Here is a 21,041-nt window from a genome sequence, read left to right on the forward strand (position 1 = left end):
ACAACGCAGGATTCCTGGTTGGCAACCCCCCAGGCAGACACACTCATTCGACACAAAGTCAAACCAATGGTACCCAAGGATTTTCCGGAGAGACACAGAGAGAGACCAAAGGAGTCCAGTCTTCATCTCAGGTCACTGGATAGCGTCCATGTCTCGCAACCAGACAGGAAGCACCAGGACTCTAAAGACTTCGACCTTCGTCCTTTTGCATAGATATCAGGAGCGCCACACACCCCTTTTCAGTGACCTCATGACCCCCCATGCTCTCCCAATCCATCTACTGACTTCATAGGTAGAGTCACCAGAGATATGAATGTCTCTGCCAAGGTAAGTAAACCTCTCGACAAGGTTGACACTCTCTCCACAAGCAGACACACTGCTGATGGCTGTGCCCAAGAGGTCATTAAAGGCCTGGATCTTGGTTTTTATCCAGAACACTCGTAAGCCCAGACACTCAGACTCCTCACTCAGTCTCTCAAGCGCATTGATCAGAGCCTCCATTGACTTCATGAAGATCACAGCATCGTCAGCAAAGTCAAGATCCATGAATCTTTCTTCACCAACAGATACCCCACAGCTGCTGGACCCCACGAACTTGCCCAACACCCTGTCCATACAAGCACTGGACAGGGTAGGAGCAAGAACAAACCCCATATGAACCCCAGTTGTATGTCTTAGGTGACATTTTAAATATTAATTTAATCTGTGAATGTGAAAGTGAGCTGCACATTATATACTGTACATTAACAAAGTATTGATCAAAAAGATACTGTTCTTTGTGTGCTACACTATCTTTAGCAAGATACTATTAACCCAGGTACACTTGTCTTGTAATTAGTTAAGTACACAATCATAGAAGATGGATATTGTGGGAGGAAAGTTAAATCAAGAATTGCAATGGCCAAAGATACATTTAGCAAAAGAAATTTCTCACCACCAGATTGAACAGAGAATTGAAGAAGTGGATGGTAAAAGGGCTAGTTTGGAATGTTTTACTTTACAGAGCTGTTTGATCATGGAAGGGTCCTAGAGAGACCCTACTCACACTTTTAGCCTCTTTATTACATAGATCTGAACAGAATGTCCCAAATCTACATCACAGCCCTTATATTTACACTTAATAGCCTGTTAGAAACTAAAACAAGCAGGTAAGAAAGTTTACACTAGTATTCTTAAATTATATACTAACATTCTCTAACTTAAGATTTCTTAATGTAGCCAAAACAGGAGAAGAGTAATGCATGTGACAAGTAATACTAATTACTTACTGGATAGGTAGCTGTTTTTCTGGCTTTGGAGTCTAGTCTAGCATGGCCTCTAGACAGATGGAAAGGCAGAGACTATAAGTTCTCTATTAGCCTGAGTTTATGTCGGACAAATGAGATGTTGTAGCGTAGGGCCGACGCCCATGGTTCAGGTCTTATATCCTTTGATCAGTCCTGTGTAGACATGACTTGTGTCCTTGAAAACTAGCCCCTTGGGTTAGGTCATATTTGAGACTTGCATGCAAAAGTCAGTCTATTCTGGTTCTGATCTGGCATGCTCTAAGCAGAACAGACACACATGTCAGAAAAAGTCCCCCTCAAGATCTGTTAATAGTTAACAAGATTTTTATTTTTCTGATATCCTCTCAAGATCAATTAATGTTTAAGTAAAAGAAAATAGTTTCTGTAGTTTCTAAAAGTTTTTTATTTTTGAGTACATATTTTTAGCCTAATATTATATTTCATGCAATGTCAGGAGCAGAGACTTAGATGCTAAGGAAGCAGATATTAAACACTTGCAAGGATGAGATGAATATTTGAAGAATAACTTAGAGAATAAGCTAAGCTATAGTGAATAATGAGAAGGTACTGAAAAGAACAGGAGAGAAACTGACATTTATTAGAATTATATGAATGAATACAGAGGAGATGATAGGCATGATGGGCTGCTAAAAGATATAAATGAAGGGAAATGTCACATGGAAAGCTGAGAGTGATGCTGCTGGACAATATTAAAGAGACCAGAATGTGCCAGAGTGCTAAAGGGAAGGGAACAAAATAGGAAAAGGCAGAGTTGGCATTCCATGACAAGAACCTACCTAAAGGCAGAAAACTAATGAATGAAATAATGTTTGCTGTGTGAACCTCTGGATGCCCCCTGGTGGGGAAAATTAATGGGCCTACCAAAAAAGATTACTGCAATGCTTACAAATAGATGGTTCTGTCAAATGTGAAGGGCAACAGCAGCTATTGAAGATAAGGATGTGCATTTCTGATATTTTTGTTGAATCATTTTCTTTGCTGTTTGAGAAGATAATGACCTTTTGTCTATCCATTGTGCTGAAATGAAGACCAAATATACATGCATTCAAGTATTTTTAAGTACATACTCCATTTATTGGGGTATACTTACATTATCACAGCACTAAATATAACATGCTCTATTATGTTAAATAATCCACACATCTTTATAGACTTCCTTTTATTCTGACCAAATTTTATTCTATTTTTAGTCATGTGGATGGCTGAATGCTAAATGTTATATTTTCATATCCTAACCATCAATGGGAATAATACAAAGAAGAATAAATTAAAGAATAATGAAGAGAGTATGAAGTGAGATGTCAGACTTTACTAATGATACCTAAGAATCTGCCAAATTTACTAGATTCTCAGGGGATGATGAAAGTAGTTCAAAAATAACTCTTCGGTTTTTATCTTAATTTTCTGTGCACAGATTTGTTTATCTAATATTTTTAAGTACATTATTAATGGTTGGTATGAATAGATAATAGTGCATTAAGCTCTGTTCTTTAAAGAAAACAGCAAACACTTACCCCTCTTTCAAGAAGCATCTCTCTAAAATGACTAATGCGCACTTCCAATGGAAGGATGGTTCGATGAGAGGACACATTGATGGGTTTTGATTCTGAGTCTTCATGCTCTTCATTAGGTTTAACAGGCTCTTCAGTTCTTGAATGTAAACAAATATTAATAACAATAAATGAGGGATTGTCTAAATTTTGTGAAGTGGTGTGACTAGAAGTCTATAAATAAACAGCAGAATAATGAGCAGCAATAAGTACATCTAAAAAAACAGTAGGTCTATCCTGCTAGAGTATATTTAAAGTATCATTATCAGAGTGAATTTAAAATATATGAATTACGTGTAACGTGCCTTGTATGTTGAGCTACTACAAAGGTTAATGGTTCTGATTTATTAAAGGTAATGTGGACATGATCATATTGAAAAGCAGAAAATAATTTCAAAGTCATATTTATTAAAGTAATGTTTGACTTCAAATTTGTGTGCTGGCCAGTTATGGGATAATAAATCACACTGCATCACAATTATATGTAAACAAAAATGAAGGCATATTTTGCCTGGAAATGTCAGCAGTCTAATAGCAAGTACAATCTAAAAGGAAAGTGGTTACAAAGTGCTGCAGTTGGTTTAATATGATTTTCTAAAATGTTACTTTTAATCAAGACTCTACTAGATAAAAAGAAGGTAGCACAGTGGCTGAGCAGTCAACACGCTGCTATATTTCTCCACATTTACTCTAATCCCACATCCAAAAGTGGATTAGCTGACTGGCAACTGCTCACTGGAATGGTAATGTATGAGAAGGGTGGAGTGATGGCTCTGAGGCTAGGGATCTGCACTGGCAATTGGAAGGTTGTCGGTTCGAATCCCATAAATGCCAATAGGGACTCTGCTCTGTTGGGCCCTTGAGTGAGGCCCTTAACCTGCAATTGCTGAGTGCTTTGAGTAGTGAGAAAAGCACTATATAAATGCAAAGAACTATTATTATTATTATTATTAAGGTGTGTCCCTGTTAATGAACTGGTGACTTGTCCAGGGTTGTTTCTTACATTGTTTCTTAGGTGCATAATCCTATTTTGACTACATTCAGTTTACTGAAAAGCTTTTTTTGCATGAGCAAATAAAAGCTGAAAAGAATAAACCCGAGTGTGCAAGTCAACCCATATTTGTGTTTTATAACATTTGTAAGATACAGTATGTGCTTTTATGACAGCGTCCTCATTTTTTATAGCAATATTATTGTGGTAAACTTTGCTTTTCTAAATTGATTAACCATTTACATGCACATGTAACTGAGTTTATAGCTTTCCACATATTGAAGTGGGTTACATATTGTGCCTACTTAAAATAACACAGTGATAAGTATCATCTGTAATTGCACTGCAATTTAAATATACAAATATCATACATGATGGTATTGTGCATACTGTAGTGCAACTCCTCACAGATTTAATGTTCTGATTTTGAATCCTCAGCCTAGTCATTGCCCACCTGGGGTCTGCACCTTTCTTCTGTGTCTGTATGGGAATTTCCACAGGGACTCTAGTTTTACCCCCAAATAAGGACACGTGTGTTATCTTAACTAGCAATGCTTAATTTGACCTGTGTGAGTTGGAGCCAGATGCTGCCACAATGATATCCACTTCACCCTCAAATATGAACAGATTTGAGAATATTATGTTAGGCTATATACAGTATAGTAATGTTATTTGTATTACACCTACATTTTAGTTGATTGATCTCTATATTACTTTTCATTTTGGTACAACAGATTCAAAAAATGCAAGATATGTGAACTTAATTATGTAAATATTGCATGGTTATGTACTTACCGTATTGTAAGTGTAAATTTGTGAAGGCTGTCTTCAGGGAAGGGTACTATTTAAGAATAAGCAGAAATGGACTGTTTTGAAATAAAAAGCAAGTAATTTTCTGTCTGATAGCACCATGCAATTGTGCTTCTATCTGAAACTGATTAAATTTCTGGTTTCATTTTTCTGAAAGACAAATTTGTTACTCTATCAGATTAAGGGATCTGAGCTAGGCAAGAGCAGCTGGTATGTAAATTTCAAACTCAACATAGTGTAACTATATTTTTTGACAGAAGTCATAATTAAGTTGGTAGGTTATGACACAATGGCTTCAAGAGAATTAAGGAGTGAATATTGTCAGAATGTTTATTTTTTGTTTTTCTGTTGACCGTGATGGTGTTTTGGGGATGATGCATTGGGTTTGACTTAAGTTTCAGCTTCTATAAACTGGTACTTTCTAGTTCCTACATTGAAACACTATTCTCCATTGGGGACACAATGCCTTTCTCAAATGTTGCCATGTGTGTATGGAAATCAAGGACATTCATAATAATAAACACCTAAATATTCATATTAATGAATATAACTTGTTTTACACAAAGAAAGTTTCAAAACAGATGCAGGCTTCTTTTGTGGATTTCACTATAATTACTGTGATGTGGCTGTGTGCCACACTAATTCAGAGCACAGACCCAGATAAATACATTTTTTTTATCAGAAACAATGGTTTATTATACAAAAGTAAAAGCAAGGGGAAAACTAATTAGTCGTATAATACAAATTAAAACATAAACAGACAACTTTGACTGACCATTTAAGACCTAGCTTAAGCAGTTGTCTATTGAATGAAGTGGCTGCCCACTACTGATGAGCAAACCCTGCTGAATTTGCTTTCAGCTAAATTAAGGAAATGTTTGGGAACTTCACTGAATTCTGAAAATGCATTGAAGCCATCGTGAGGTTCTGTGGAGCACTTTGCAGCTTTATGGGGAAGAATAAACTGAACTAGTTTTGAGTGGATTGTCATGGTGCAATTAACTATCACTGACAGCTAGGGAAATGTCTACCAATAATGCTGGACCGATTATTGTGGCCAGAGATTAAGATATATTTAATTTTGAGATTAAACTTGTAGAATTTCATATCAAAACAGTACATTTCTTTTCAGACAGTGGCAGACAGGAAGCAAGAATTTACAAGGTTTCAATAGCAGGTACTCACATTTCTCAAACTGTAAAGAACAGTTTCTTTGTTTTTCTCTCTGACACTTTTGCTTGTTCACTACTAATACTATTAAAGGGAAAAGCTTGCATATTACACACAGGTCACAAACAAAAGGACTACCTTTAAGACACAAATGCGCTGATATCTGCAGTTTCCCTTCTGTGGATGCATTTTATGTTTAAATGTACACTCGAGTTTTAAGCTAATTTTTAGCCCACCACTAGAATCAGCGTTGTATAGTCAGTTGCAGAGCTGTTGTCCAATCTAATTTTGGTTGTTACAGCTTTGTGATGTCAAACCATCATGAGAGGCTGGAGAAAATGTTTGTCTAAGCTGGCCTCATAGCAAATTTCTGGGAAAATATACAGTGAACAAGGCTGTCAGCGAACATGCTGTGAAAAATTCTTTGGTGAAATTTGCAGATTAGTTTTACTGCCCAATTTCCAAATCACAGGAAGAACTCTCTCTCAGTCACCTTCTAAAACTCTCCTTTTCTCAATTTACTGTGGCTGCCTATTCTCATTGCCACACTAAGCCCTTGTCCAAGTGACCTCTTTACTATGCAGATTTTTAAAAATCTGCACAAATTCCAATCTTGTTACATGAAACTGCAAACCCTTCTATTATTTCACAGCTACAAATCAGGAATGTAAGCATGACATGTTTTTAAAATTATAATTACAGTAGTTATAAATTATATTTTTAATCATAAACTTTATCTGCCTATTGTTTCTTACATGAAACAATATAATAAAGAACACATGAAAATCCCATTTCACACAGTAATTACTAATTTTACACAGACTTATCCATATCAGGCAGGCATACAGGTTGGAACTGCTGCCTCACTAGTGGAGGAGACACATCAAATTAGAGCCTTATTCCTGCCAGTATGACTTTGCATGTTCTCTCCATGTGTACATCTTTTTTTCTCCGAGTGCTTCAGTTTTTTTCCATCACACCAAGGAAAGGCAGGAAAACTGAATGACAATTGTACATTGGCTTGGTATCAGAGTGAGTGTGGGTGTGCTCATGAGTGTTCCCTGTGATGTAGTGGAGTCCCCCCAGTTTGGTTCCTGTTTACTACCTGATGCTTCTGGGATAGGCCCTAGCTCCACACAACTCTGAACTGAACTAAATGTGCTTGAAAATGAAGAGATAGATAGATATGTTAACTGTCATGAAAGTAGGCCATCTGCTGCACTACAGTATGATTAACATGAACAGCATATACTTCAAATTATAATTATTATTGATACATATGACATTTAGGCCAACCTTGGCTCATTTACAAGTAAGTCAATGTATAAGGAACTATTAATTGAATATTTTCAGAGAAGACTAGTGCATCATCTATCAGACAACAGTCACAGGGTACTTTATTTGAATAGGTCTTATAATTACCTTCAATATGTATTTTATTTCATCCTTTGTAATGATCTGAAACTTGTCATTTTTAAAGGCTACTAATATTTAGGTTAGAAGACAGGCATTTTCTATTTTTAAACTGGGAGAAATCATACTGAGAAGACAGATGATAAGAGCAGCTGAAATGGCCATTCAGTACAATAATGTATTTCAATGAAAACTACAGTTGCAGTAGGGGTTAAGGTTAATTACTGAATCTATGAATATGTAACAGTAAAAAAAGCACATACTGGATTAAAGGTTACTTAAGGTTAAAGACCTCTACCCTCCTACATAAAGATATTAAAACATGACTTTTCATGATTTATTATCTACAGCAGTACTTGGCATTTTTATTGCACTTTGCATCTTGATGGATTACAAAGCACTGTTCAGGCTGGCTTGGATTTGATTCATCCACTGCTGCAAACTGTCTAGGAGGGCACATATCAGCTATTTATTCCACTAATCTACTCATGAAATTGCAAATAAAACTGTTAAATAAAATAAGAAAATATCTTAGTTATTATGATATTAAAGGAATAAATTGGACGATAGCCCATGCAGTGCATTCACAAAGTATTCAGACCCTTTCACTTTTTTCACATTTTGTTATGTTGCAGCCCCATCCTAAATTCATTTAAATTATTATTTGATCCCTCATCAAGCAACACTCAACACCACAGAAAGATAAAGTGAAACAGGATTTTAGAAATATTAAAAAATGTATTAAAAATAAAAAAGTGAAATATCACATTAATACAATATCTTAACACTAGAATTACCAAGCCTACAAAAAAACTCATAATACCGGCCGACCTTAAATCCATTAGCATCTTATGTGTTGTAAATGTGTTGATAAGCGCAAGCAGCAAACAGCCTGCAATCCCATTCCCCCCACCATCACAGAAAGGGCAAAAAGCCCTGCCAGCTCAAGCCTTGTTTATCAGAGAGTCAGGTACCTGGAGCTGTATAGGGTAAATAATATATCGGTATTTGGAACACATGCATTTCATGTGTGTTCTGTGTCTACAAAGATCTATGTAAGTGTAGGATGACAGGAAATGCAACGCATACCTAAAAGATAAACTTTTTTCATGTTTTAGTACTAATGACAAAATTTTGACATGAAGTGTATAATGTGTGAAGACTGAAGTCCAAATATCAAATAAGCATTTTCACAAAAGGTACAAGTATAACAAAACAAGTGTGCTTTTATCAAAGATTATTGTTATGTATTTACTATGAATTTTGCCTCAGATGGATCCTATTGTATTGATCATTGTTAAGATGCGTCTATGCCTTTTTTGGATTCCTCCTGTGGTCAAGAGATGTGGAACATAATTAATAAAGGTACACAATGTACAACCAAACAAAAACCAAGCCATGAGGTTGAAGGAATTGACATCAGATCTTATAGACCAGATTGTATTAAGGCATACAGTAGATCCGGGGATGGCCACAAAGTTATTACTGCAGGACTGAAGGTTCCCAAGAACACAGTGACCTCCATAATTCTTAAATGGAAGGGGTCTTTACAACCACAACTCTTCCTAGGGTAGGGCCTTAGTAAAAGAGCTGACAAAAAAAAACCTGAAAATCACTTTGGCTGAGCTCTAGAGAACCTGTGTAGAGATATGAGAAACTTAAATAAGGACAACCATTACCTCAACACTCCAGAAGAAGAAACATCTTCCCAGTAAAAGACACCTTTAAACCTGCTTGGTATTTGCAAAAATGCACTCAAATGGTCTCTGACTACAATAAGCAAGAGTCTCTGGTCAGATGAAATTAAGATTGAAGTACTTGGCTGAGATTTTAAGTGTCATGTCTGGAGAAAATACGGCACCACTCACCCCCTGCATAAATATCATTCTAACGATGAACCATGATCATGGTGGCATCATGCTGTGGTGTTGGGCAATAAGAGACTAGTCAGAGATAAGGAAAAACTGAATAGGGCAAAAGATATCCTTAATGAAAATATACTCCAGAGTGCCCTGGACCTTAGACTGGGCTGAAGGTTCACCTTCCAATAAAACAATGACCCTAAGCAAAAAGCAAAGACAGCACAGAAGTTTTTAATGACAACTCTGGGAATGTTCATGAGGTACCCAGCCAGAGCCCAGACTAGAACCCAATCAAAAAGGACAGACCTGCTAAAAGCTATCCACTAGCGGTCTCCATCAAACCTGACAGAGCTTGATAGGATCTATAAAGAAGAATGACAGAAAATTTCAAATCCCGGTGTATGAAGCTTGTCAAGTCATATAAGAAGAGTTGGAAAATGGTGCTTCAACTAAGTACAAAGGCGAGGGTTTGCATTCCTCTGTCAGTGGCTTATTTCAGTTTTTTTTACTTTTAATAAATTAGCAAAAAAATCCTAAAATCTATTTCTTGCTTTATCATTCTGGGGTGTTGAGTGTTGCTCAATAAGGGAAAAAAATGAATTTAAATGATTTTACCATAAGGCTGTACCATAGCAAAACAAGAAAAAAGTGAATAAGTCGGAGTACTTTCTGAATGCACTGTATGTTACTTTATGATGCTAACATAGCATAACTTAGATACTAAGTTGATGTTTGAAGTAATACAGGTACCAGGATGTTGCTATTAATTTTAGTATGGTATACATGTATAGCACATACTGCATTGTATACAAAGCAAGGGCACTTTGACATCTAAAGTTAATGCATCTAAACAGTAAAGTTTACCTGATGTTTATACTGTAAATTAATTAAAAAAAAATCTAATTTCAGCCTAGTATTCTGCAAATACTAAACACAGAAAGTTCAGAAAGATGTTCTCTTTTACTGCTCATAGGTGGATTCACAATTCCAAAGATTAGGAAAGAAATGTTTTACATACTTGTTCCTTTTTATTTTGGTGGTGTGGTCTTCAGATACATCTTCTGCATTAGGACTGGAATGCTCATCTGTAAATGAACAGAAATGATAAGTAATGTTTTATGTTCAAAGAGATACCTTAATTTGACAGCTTTTTTAGTTTGTTGAAAGTAAATTACAATTTATTAAAGGCAATAGTTTAACTTTTTGTACTTTTCTTCTTCTATAGGTATGTGTATATGGTGCAGTCACAGATTTATACAGTTCAAGGTAGGTGTTTATTTTACTGCAACCCAGTCAATGTTAAAACATTTAAAGTGTACTGGAGTCAAAGTCTATTCTAGCAAAACAAATGTAGTGCAGGATCTCATCTTGAATGTGCTACCAGTTCATTATTGGATGCAGCACTTAACATGCAATGCACATAAAGCCAAAACTCCCTAAAAGATCAAAGGCTTTTGAGGCTGCAACACTAACTATAATACTCAAGTTTTAACGTAATGATTTTATTTTATATCTCAATATAACGTATGTATTGCTTTCATTTTATTATTAAAACTGAACATTCACATCCAATGACTGTTATCAGTTTGACGATAACGATAATTTGATTTTAGATAATGTGTGTTAATATGAAGTGACAGTCATCTTATTTGAAATTAATTACCTGCTCCACTCAAATAACCTGTGGAAACTTCTAAATCTCTTAAATAACACAAGTAATCTAATTTACAGTAAGAGTATCATTTATACTAATTAAATCTATAAATACAGTATATGGTGAATGAGAAGAGTGCTCCTTAGCAGTCTTCGAACCTAAATAATGTCAAGGAGACCGAACATCAGCAAAAGGAAGAAGTTTATTTAACAAAATAATATGAAGCAAAATGTTCAAGGTATGAAAGACTAAAGATGCAACAAAACATTTAAAATCTTAGGTTATGGTGGTCCCTTCTTTAACAGGTTTCATCCTTGTCTATCAAGTAGGGTGAATGGTCCACTTGTCTATCAAAGCAGTACCTTAAGTAAGGTTTATGCCACTTTGCACTTCCACTTCTTCTTCTGACCTCTTTTCCTTCCACCAGTTGAGTCCTTGTTCCAAATTATTCTAACACTTCAATCAATAGTGTCCTGATCAGAAGGGTCTGCTTTTTGAAAACATTTTGGCAATAAGTTCCAGAGTCAGGAATGCCTACTGAAATCCCTGAAACCTATTTACTATAACCCTAATCCCTCATCAGTGTTTAGCCACACGGTTCTAATGTGAACACCAGGATATCTGTCTGCTACAATGGATAGCAGGAGGCCATATATCCCTTCCCTTTGGTCACCTATTGGACCCCTAGCCTACAGTAGTTCTTTTCATCCTCCACTGTATGTCTTGCTCTTTGACACTAAGAACGGCTTATACTGCAGGCTCCTAATAACGCCTCCTTTAGGAACCTCTTAATGAATGGAGGACTGGCCAAACCTCTTAAATATTGAGTTGCTTGCTTTGATGTGTCCACTATTCTGTCCCTCTCATGGAAAAACAACTCTCAAGGGCACCCTTGTTAATAAATTTCCCAGCTTAATAACTGGACATAGTATAGGTGGGCACAAGAATTGCTTTTATTAGTACATAATGTGTTACCTTACTTACTGACAGAGGTGGTAAGAAACTGTCTATACTACTGATCCTGACTGAACTCCTCTTTATAAATATTCTTTTAATATTTAATTGTCAAATTTAGTTTTGTGTATTTAAATGTAATATTATCCTAAAGGGACTAAAGTAGATATTTTTTATAAACATGTTCATTTTGTTTCCCAGGAAGGCAGAAAATGAGGCTAATAATAAGGTATTTAATAGGAATTGAATCACTGCTATTCTGAACTGCATAACACTTGTTAAGTTATCATCCATGCTATTAACTTTGAAATAAAATAATTTGTTTTGAGCAAATCAAGATGTATGCTGAACCTCTCTCTCTATATATATACTGTATACTTTATTGTATATTTTATTATATACACCATATAATCATCACATGATTTTGCTTAGACACTCATGTTAATACATGGCATGATAAAGTTTCTCAGCAAAGACATTTTTAGAGGTACATATGGGCAAAGTGAAAACTTTCAAACAGTTATCTCAGAGTTTTCATTTTGGCAGAGAAATCAGTGCATTTCATTTCAAAATCAACACTGAATACCTCTATAACTGATACAATATTAAGCGAATTGGAATAGTATATATTTCAAAATTTAGCAGCTACATTTTGTTGATCATACTGCAAATTGTCATTTTAACTACTGTCAGTGAGCTTTCACTAATATTCTTAGTCATATTAGTTGTTCTGAGAGTCAACAGCTTGGCAATTATAAAATACAGCTTGACAGAACTGTTTGTTAATAAAAACTCAAATAATATTTATTAAACAATATACAAACACTTATGACGAAACTGGCTTTTTCCAAGAAAAGAACATCCTAACTCAACAAGGTCATGTGAGAGCCTAATGTCTCTTTGGATCAGTCTGCAACACATTTTCATTTATTATGCCGTATCTAATGATTTTCTGAATTGTTCAGTACAAGCTTACAGGATCCAGAGACTATCCTGTCTGCAACAGGCACAAGCTAGAAGCCAAATTGAGATACTGGTAATGTATATCGCACATCATTTTCATCCACACAGACATCATCACAGCCAAGTAGATGTCAGTTAAGTTAATGAAATCTTCAAGGTAAGAAAGAAAGATGAGCTACCTATAAAGTACTCATAAGGAGGCTATACAAAATACACAGTGGCCAAGCCTGTGATATGTTAAATGTGTCTTTCTTTGTCTCCCAGACTGCCTCATTGCCACTCTGTCCTAAAAAGCTAAACTCTTTTGCTGCTATGAATGAATATATTTGGCGAGACTGGAAAGAAGGTACACAAATGTTTAAAATGGCTTGAGAACATTGCACTATGTTAGATTTACCAGTATTAATACACTTTTGAAACCTGAAAAATCATACTTTTTCTTTCTTTTTTTTTTTTTTTTTAAGTCAAATAGACTTCACTCTGTTTAAGAAAATTACCTTAATTTCATAGGAATGCAAAGGAATTTAAATACATTACAGAGGAAGTGGGCAGCTTTACATAATAACTGTCATCTCTTACAGTCAAAATGAAAAACGACATGCTACCTAATTACTTTCTATCCAAAAGCAACACCACTAATTAACTGAACTATTTTAGATTTAGTGTATTTTTTTTATCATTACAGTAAGACTCTAGGCCATGCTGGTTGATAATTATCAGTTTAAATAAGCTTTCTACTAATTACATCTTCCAATATTTTAAAACTAACTTCAGAAAGTGTTTTGCAATGGTTTGTTGATAGTCAGAATTAAGGGGAGTGTTTACAATACTTGCTTCTCATTAGCTACTACAGTGCGACTTTCAGACACTGTTCTGAATGTTGATGACGCCTGTTTGAAGAGGGAATCTCTAAGCTGCTGAATGGTCTAGTCTGTGGTTGACTGTTTTTACTTTTTTTTTAGACATATTCCTTTGAGATGTAGACACTGAAATAAAATGTGACAATTATTCTATATATGTGATTTGTGATCTGTAGGTTATGCCTTTATTAAGCACTCATGTAAGTTTCTGGAATAAGCTGCCTGCTGGGCATCTGTGAGGGAGATGCTCTTAATGGAGAAAGACAGAATGATGGAAACAGAGAAAGAATATTCACAGATGCCAATTGGGTTATATGTGTCAAATTCAAAGCAATGATATGATGGTGCAATGCTATGCGTATTACTCAGCCATTTAAAGTATGAGGGGTCACTATTGGTCAGTCAATCTCTGCATGGACAACTATTCTATATTCAAGGTTCCTGTTCCATAAAACCCTCCTAATTCTGCACAGAATATAAATAATAATGTAAAGCTAAATTGTTTTTCTTCTACATTTATATGCCCATCAGATTCTTAGGAGGAAATCTGACATATGTGGAAAACCTGTGACTGCAGACAGTAAAATAATCACCAAAAGGAAATATTCCAACTAATAGGCAAATATTTTTAGATCTAAATATATTAATATCTAAATACATTTAATAAAACTTTGCATGTCAATTAGTACCAGCTTTAGGGTTTTAGAAAATACTACAAAGTTTTACAACAGTATTTTGAGTCATATTTACAAATATCATAACATGTACATGGGATGGCATGGTGGCGCAGTGGTAGCACTGCTGCCTTGCAGTTAGGAGCCCCGGGTTCACTTCCCGGGTCCTCCCTGTGTGGAGTTTGCATGCTGGCGTCCTTCCTGGGGTTTGCTTCCTGCCTTGCGCCTTGTGTTGGCTGGGATTAGCTCCAGCAGACCCCTGTGACCCTGTAGTTAGGATATAGCAGGTTGGATAATTTGATGGATGAATAACATGTGTATGCTTTAAGCAAGAGGCTTATTCATATTGTTTATTGATTATCAGTAAAAATAAAATTGACAAGTTACAGTCTAACATCATACTAGTTTGAGATTATTTCATTTTCTCTATTTTCTACATGTCTCAAGGACACATGAATTTCTTACCATTTATCTTGTTACTCATTTTTTCTTTATTAAACAAGAAAGTATTGCCTGTAACAAATTAGAACATTACAACAATTTAGACGAGAACAGGCCATTCAGCTTAACAAAGCTCACCAGTCCTATCCACTTATTTCCTCCACGAAAACATCAAGTCGAGTTTTGAAAGTCTTACTGCCTACCACAATACTTCGCAGCTTATTTGAAGTGTCTACTGTTCTTTGTGTAAAGAAAAACTTCCTAATGTTTGTGTGAAATTTACACTTAACAAGTTTCCACCTGTGTCCATGTGTTCTTGATGAACTCATTTTAAAATAAGTCTCGATCCACTGTACTAATTGCCTTCATAATTTTAAACACTTCAATCATATTACCTCTTAATCATCTTTTGCTTAAACTGTATAGGCTCAGCTCTTTTAATCTTTCCTCATAATTCATCCCCTGTAGCCCTGGAATCAGCCTAGTTGCTCTTCTCTGGACCTTTTCTTGTGCTGCTATGTCCTTTCGTGTAGCCTGGAGACCAAAACTGCATGACCAAAACTGCACACAGTAATCTAGATGAAGCCTCACCAGTGCATTATAAAGATTGAGCATAACCTCCTTGGACTTATACTCCACACATCGTGATATAAAACCTAACAACATTTTGTATGCCTTCTTTATGGCTTCTGAACACTGTCTGGAAGTCAATAGCTTAGAGTCCACTATGACTCCTAAATCCTTCTTGTAAGGTGTACTCTCAATTTTCAGACCTCCCATTGTGTATTCAAACCTAACATTTTTACTCCCTATGTGTAATACTTTACATTTACTGACATTAAATTTCATCTGCCACAATTCTACCCAAGCATGTATGCTATCCAAGTCCTTCTGTAATGATATAACAGATTCCAAATTATCTGCTAATCCACCTATCTTGGTATCATCTGCAAATGTAACCAGCTTGTTACTTATATTCCTATCTAAATTATTTATATATATTAAAAATAGCAGCAGCCCTAGCACTGACCCCTGCTGGTCACCACTCTTAACATCAGCCAATTCTGATGAGGTTCCACGCAACATCACCCTCTTCTTCCTGTGTTGAAGCCAATTCTGCACCAATCTAAAAACATCACTCTGAACTCCCACATCTTTTAGTTTGATGCCCAACCTCTCATGTGGCACCTTATCAAATGCTTTCTGAAAGTCAAGATAAATAATATCATATGCTCCACATTGATCGTATCCTTTTGTTGCCTCCTCATAGAATTCCAGCATGTTAGTAAAACACAACCTCCCTCTTCTGAACCCATGCTGGCTGTTCAGAATAACTCCTGTCCTTGCAGAGTGTTGCTCAATCTTATCTTTAATAATTCCTTCCCATTAATTTTCCTGTGATGCATGTTAAGTTTACTGGCCTATAGCTGCTTGGTCCTGCCCTGTCACCCTTTTTATATAATGGGATGATATTTGCCATTTTCCAGCCCTTTGGAATCTCTCCAGTGCACAGTGACTTCTTAAAAATATGCGTGAAGGGTTTATGTATGTACTCACTAGCCTTCTTAAGAACTCAAGGGTAATTATTATCTGCTCCTGGAGATTTGCTTGATTTCATCTTATTTAATCTGAGCAGCACTTCTCCCTCTACAATTTCCAAATCCCTCAGTACCTCCTTAGTAGTCTCATTTACCTGTGGGAGGTGATCCACTTGCTCACACCTCAGAAAAATGTAAGTTTAGGGCATCTGCTATTTCATTGTCTGTATCTTTAAATCCCCCTTTACTATTTCTGATGCACTTCACCTTCTCCTTGACTGTTATTTTACTACTAAAATACTGAAAGAATCTCTTGGGGTCTTCTTTCGCCTTATCTGCTATATTCCTCTCCAACTGTCTTTTAGCCTCCATGATATTCTTCTTAATGGTTGCCCTCATGTTCTCATACGCAATACGATTCACTTTGCAGTTATTAGTCTTATATGCCTTATAAAGCAGTTTTTCTTTAATTAACTATTAATTCCAATTTTAGGTATGTATCTGTCCTGAATTACATGTAAAACTTTTTTAAACTTGTTTCACTGCTCCTTGACTGTCTCCAAACTTAAAAGCTTATCCCAGTCTATCCTACTTAGACATATGGTCAAAATTTGCCCTACCAAAGTTCCACTTAACAATTTTAGTTTTTGCATCTGCACTCTTACAAAATACTGAGAATTGTATTACATTATGGTCACTTAACCCTAGTGGTACAATTACTCCTACAACCTCAATTATATCTTCATTATTACAAAATACTAAATCCAGACAAGCTTCACCCTGTGTTGGTACTTTAAAACCCCTTCTAAAAACTCCTGCTCTTGTGTGTAACATCTTCACAGCAACATAGATAACTATATATGGTAATGAATAAAATGTAAGTCATTCAGCACTCCTTCAGCATTGACTGATATTGGGTAAGACCCAGGAGATGAGCACAGGCTCACTTGAGATAGTGAGGCTCTTGGTGTACATCTAAACAAAGAATACAACTGCCTCCAACTGTCCGTGCAGATATCAAAAAGTCTAGTTAGTAGGGAATGGAGGCAGGCAAAGCCAGATACAAGTACTGCACCTTGCGGCAAATAACAGAAAAACCAGTACACACACCCAGAATCAGTGCAGTTTAGCAAATTAATCCTCCACCCCTCTTTATGGAAGGCAGTGCCAACAGCCAAGTGAATTCTAGCAGAGTCAGCTAGTTGTTACCATCAATGATTGGCTACAACTCTCAGGAATGAAAAGAAATGGATATTTTCTCAATGGTCTATCTAATGTTTAGGTACAGGCTTGGTAAGGATGTATAAATTATTGAGGGTCTCTTTGTTGGAACAAAAATGATTGAAACCCAATATCTCCTTTATTAAACCTGTGATAAAGAGAATGCTAATGATAATGATTAAGCAAGGCTGGGCAATAATAGTCACTGCACTAGGGACTGTTGTACATATTGTTAACATTAAAAAACAGGTGGTACCCCCTGTTGTTTTGACTGATAAATATTGAACATATTTCAGAGAATGGGGTAGCGGGACAGGGTTCACCTTGGAGGTCCAAAAGCAAGCTGATATCGGGAAAATATTTCAGAGTGTGGGTGTCGGGGAAGGTCCCCCTTAGAAGTGAGACAGCTCGGTGAAAAGACAGATGGTATATATGGGTTGGTAATGAGTTGAAGTATATATGCATTTCATCAGCACTCATAAGGGCAGAATGGGGAAGTGCTGGTATGGAGTTCCAGGCTGCTTCAAGCACTGCCTACCCTACACTTAGCAAAATTAACATTTTAAGGCCTGCTCAGTTCGAGAGTCAGAGCTTATTCTACATTTTGTGCAAAGCAGTCCACTGCTGGGTCAACTAATGTACAAACCCACACTCACACTAATTTAAAATCACTAATTAATCTAACTTACCTGTTTTTGGATGTGGCAGAGAAAACCAAAGCCAAAAAAACGTCAGTAACGTGCAAACTTCATGCTGACAATAGTCAGAGAAACATAGTCTTTGAGGCAGCGCCACTATCCACTGTGTCACACAAAATTAATCAAATTAACGTTTTATATATATATATTATATGTGTATGCTAAACCTACTCTAGCCGTGTTTGCAATGTCTGATTTGGGAGTTGAGAGCAACCTGCCACACGCAACTTTATACACACTAACAGATGAGTTAGAAGAATCGATGAACCTTTTCATTGGGCCAAAGTAGTGTTCCACAAAATTAGAACTGAGTTTCACAGCAAGTGATGGATCTAATATCAGATTTATGTTATCCCTGAAACTACTTAAAAGTTGTCATTTAATATTTCATCTTCAACCAATGTTCTTTGTAATTAACCTATGATAGACAAATGCATCAAAAAGCATGCAGAATACAAAGTTTGAAGAAAAAAAGACATCCTTTTCCGTTTGTAAAACCGGGTACAAAATCCTCAGCGTTTAGGGGATCAAAATTGTCTTTTAAATTCCTAACTTAAGAAAATTTGTAAAACCATTATTACATGATATGTAATCATATCCCTTTGTGCATCAAAGAAACTTTAAAGGTGAATGATTTAAAGTGAATGACTATGCAGAAGTGATGACTGTGATGATACTCCAGGAACAACAGTAAACCATCACAACAGTGAACTGTACAGTATATCCCAAAAGGTTGGTAAGTATAAGAATGGGCAAACTAAAATAGTGACAGAGAACTACAAAGTACACAGTGGGGACACTTTAAAAAGAAACTGTGCATTCGACAATAAAGAGAGATGTCACCAAAAGTCTTTGCATGATAAAACACTCAGGCCAGGAATTAAACTTTGGATTCCATAACTCTGGGGAAGTGCCATGTTTCACAACTGTTTCAACATCTATGGGTCATTCTAAATCAATAATAAATGAACACTAAAAGAGTATATAAATATTTTTATTCCCAAAGCATCATTCATAAGTAAGCCAAAGCTCTGCAACAGACAAGAATGTAAATATTTCTTTAAATAAACAACAGGGAACCTATTGAAAACACTGTGTAGTTCTTGTTTTCCCCTTTGTAGCCATTTACCATAATTTTTGGCACACAACATCTGAAATGTAAAAAATGTTTTTATTTTCTGGAAAATTCCACATAAATACATATGCTAAAATATTAGAAGGATAAATTCATTGTTTATTATACACCTGTCAATCACATTTTCCCAGTGTTTTCTTTTTCTTTTAATATAGTATGCAAGATTGAAACCAACAAATAAGCAGCATTTTCAACAGATACCATTTCCATCTTCAATGAACCATGTAATACATAGTTTTATCTTTAAAAACTGTAACTAGAGAATAAGCCAGTACTGTATGTGTTTCCCTGCATGTTTCAGTATCAATTTAAAAAGAACCATTTCAGTGACATTTCAATTTTAAACACTATTCAAAACTCCACTGTAGGTGGAACCTAACAAAATGCATTTTTCACAATTTTTTTTTTTTTGCAAAATATTTCCCTTTTTTTGAAAAACATTAAAAGTAAAGGCCCACCTGTGCCCAAATTTATAAAGTGTCTGGTCCTACTCCTAGGAGCAGAAGTAAAAGTATTTTATTAATTTTGCTAATTTAGGAAACTACTCCTAACTTCACCAAGATTAGGAGCTGCTAGAAGACAGCATTCAGGCAGAAAATGCCGAATGCTGGAAATGCTGAAACAATGTAGTTGTACAAATAAATCAATTTGACACAGACAGAATAATATTTGTAACATAATATTCTTATACATTATGTAATCAATCCATCTGCACAGTGAATCCATGCGCAGTGTAGAGAAATGAAAGTGTTGCTAACATTGTGCTTTTTGGCCATAAGAAAAATGGAGCTTTGTAACAGCAATGATTTGGGTATGTCACAATCAACAGTTTCTCAAATTTTGTACCAGCCTTTAACACTAGAATCCCTGATGCCTGTGAAAAAACTTGCAATCCCGGACCACCATAAATTTGTTTGCACCTCTGGGTGTGAGGTGCCTGGTGTTGTAGGGTAGGGTAAATAATATATCGTTATTTGGAACACATGCACTTCATATGTGTTCCGTGTCAGTATGATGTAGGATGACAGGAAATGCGAGGCAAGAAATATTAAACACATACCAAAAACATTTTTCATATTATAGTACTATTGAAAAGATTTTGACATGAAGTGTATAAAATGTCAAGACTGAAGTCCAAATATCAAATAAACACTTTCGCAAAATGAACATGTATCACAAAACAAGTGTGCTTTTATTCAAGAGTATAACTGAAGAAAAAGAAATTGGTTAGGGTACGACACTGACACGACCGCTTGGGTGGTGCAGAAGTAAGAACTGCTGACTCATAATCAACAGGTTGCTGGTTTGATTTCCATAATTACCATTTTGAGTAGTGAGCTGCTGTACTTTTTCAGCATGCCCATGATGATCAAACACAGGAAGCTCTGCAGTCTAATTTGACTTTGCTCTATAGGAAGATAAGTAAATAAATATACGTAAACAACATTTGATGTGGTTTTATATAAGTAACATATAAATGGTTTTTATATAGACCATCACAAAACATAATCATAAACAAAATTTTGCACAATACCTTGGCAAGCTCTGTAAGCCCTGCTGTTTCGTTGAAGGATGTGCGTGTAGCAGACTGACTAACAGGATGACGTCCAGCCTGTTGCTATATCCATACGGTACCATCTTTCACCTGTACGTCTGGTGCAGCTGCGTTGTTTTTATGTGTAACTGGACATTTCTTGTGGGGAGGGTTTCTGTTTTCTTTCTCCTATGCAGAACCCTCATCCTCATCTGAATTCACCTATGTTATAGCACATCTTTATTTGAAAACAGCACCATCCAATC

General features: G+C 35.9%; 1 protein-coding gene across 2 annotated transcripts in view; it reads right to left on the reverse strand.

The window, feature by feature from the left end:
* LOC120539918 (transcription elongation regulator 1-like protein) overlaps positions 1–21,041 on the reverse strand; it is a 742,345-nt gene that overhangs the window by 36,725 nt on the left and 684,579 nt on the right. For both annotated transcript variants that reach the window (XM_039770261.1, XM_039770271.1), the window contains exons 10-11: positions 10,122–10,188; positions 2,822–2,957 (exon numbers count right to left, since the gene is read on the reverse strand). In XM_039770261.1, the coding sequence (XP_039626195.1) occupies positions 2,822–2,957; positions 10,122–10,188 (203 nt within the window). The remainder of the gene's footprint in view (positions 1–2,821; positions 2,958–10,121; positions 10,189–21,041) is intronic.

The sequence above is a fragment of the Polypterus senegalus genome, chromosome 1 (assembly GCF_016835505.1).
Source record: "Polypterus senegalus isolate Bchr_013 chromosome 1, ASM1683550v1, whole genome shotgun sequence".
Taxonomy (NCBI): Eukaryota; Metazoa; Chordata; class Cladistia; order Polypteriformes; family Polypteridae; genus Polypterus; species Polypterus senegalus.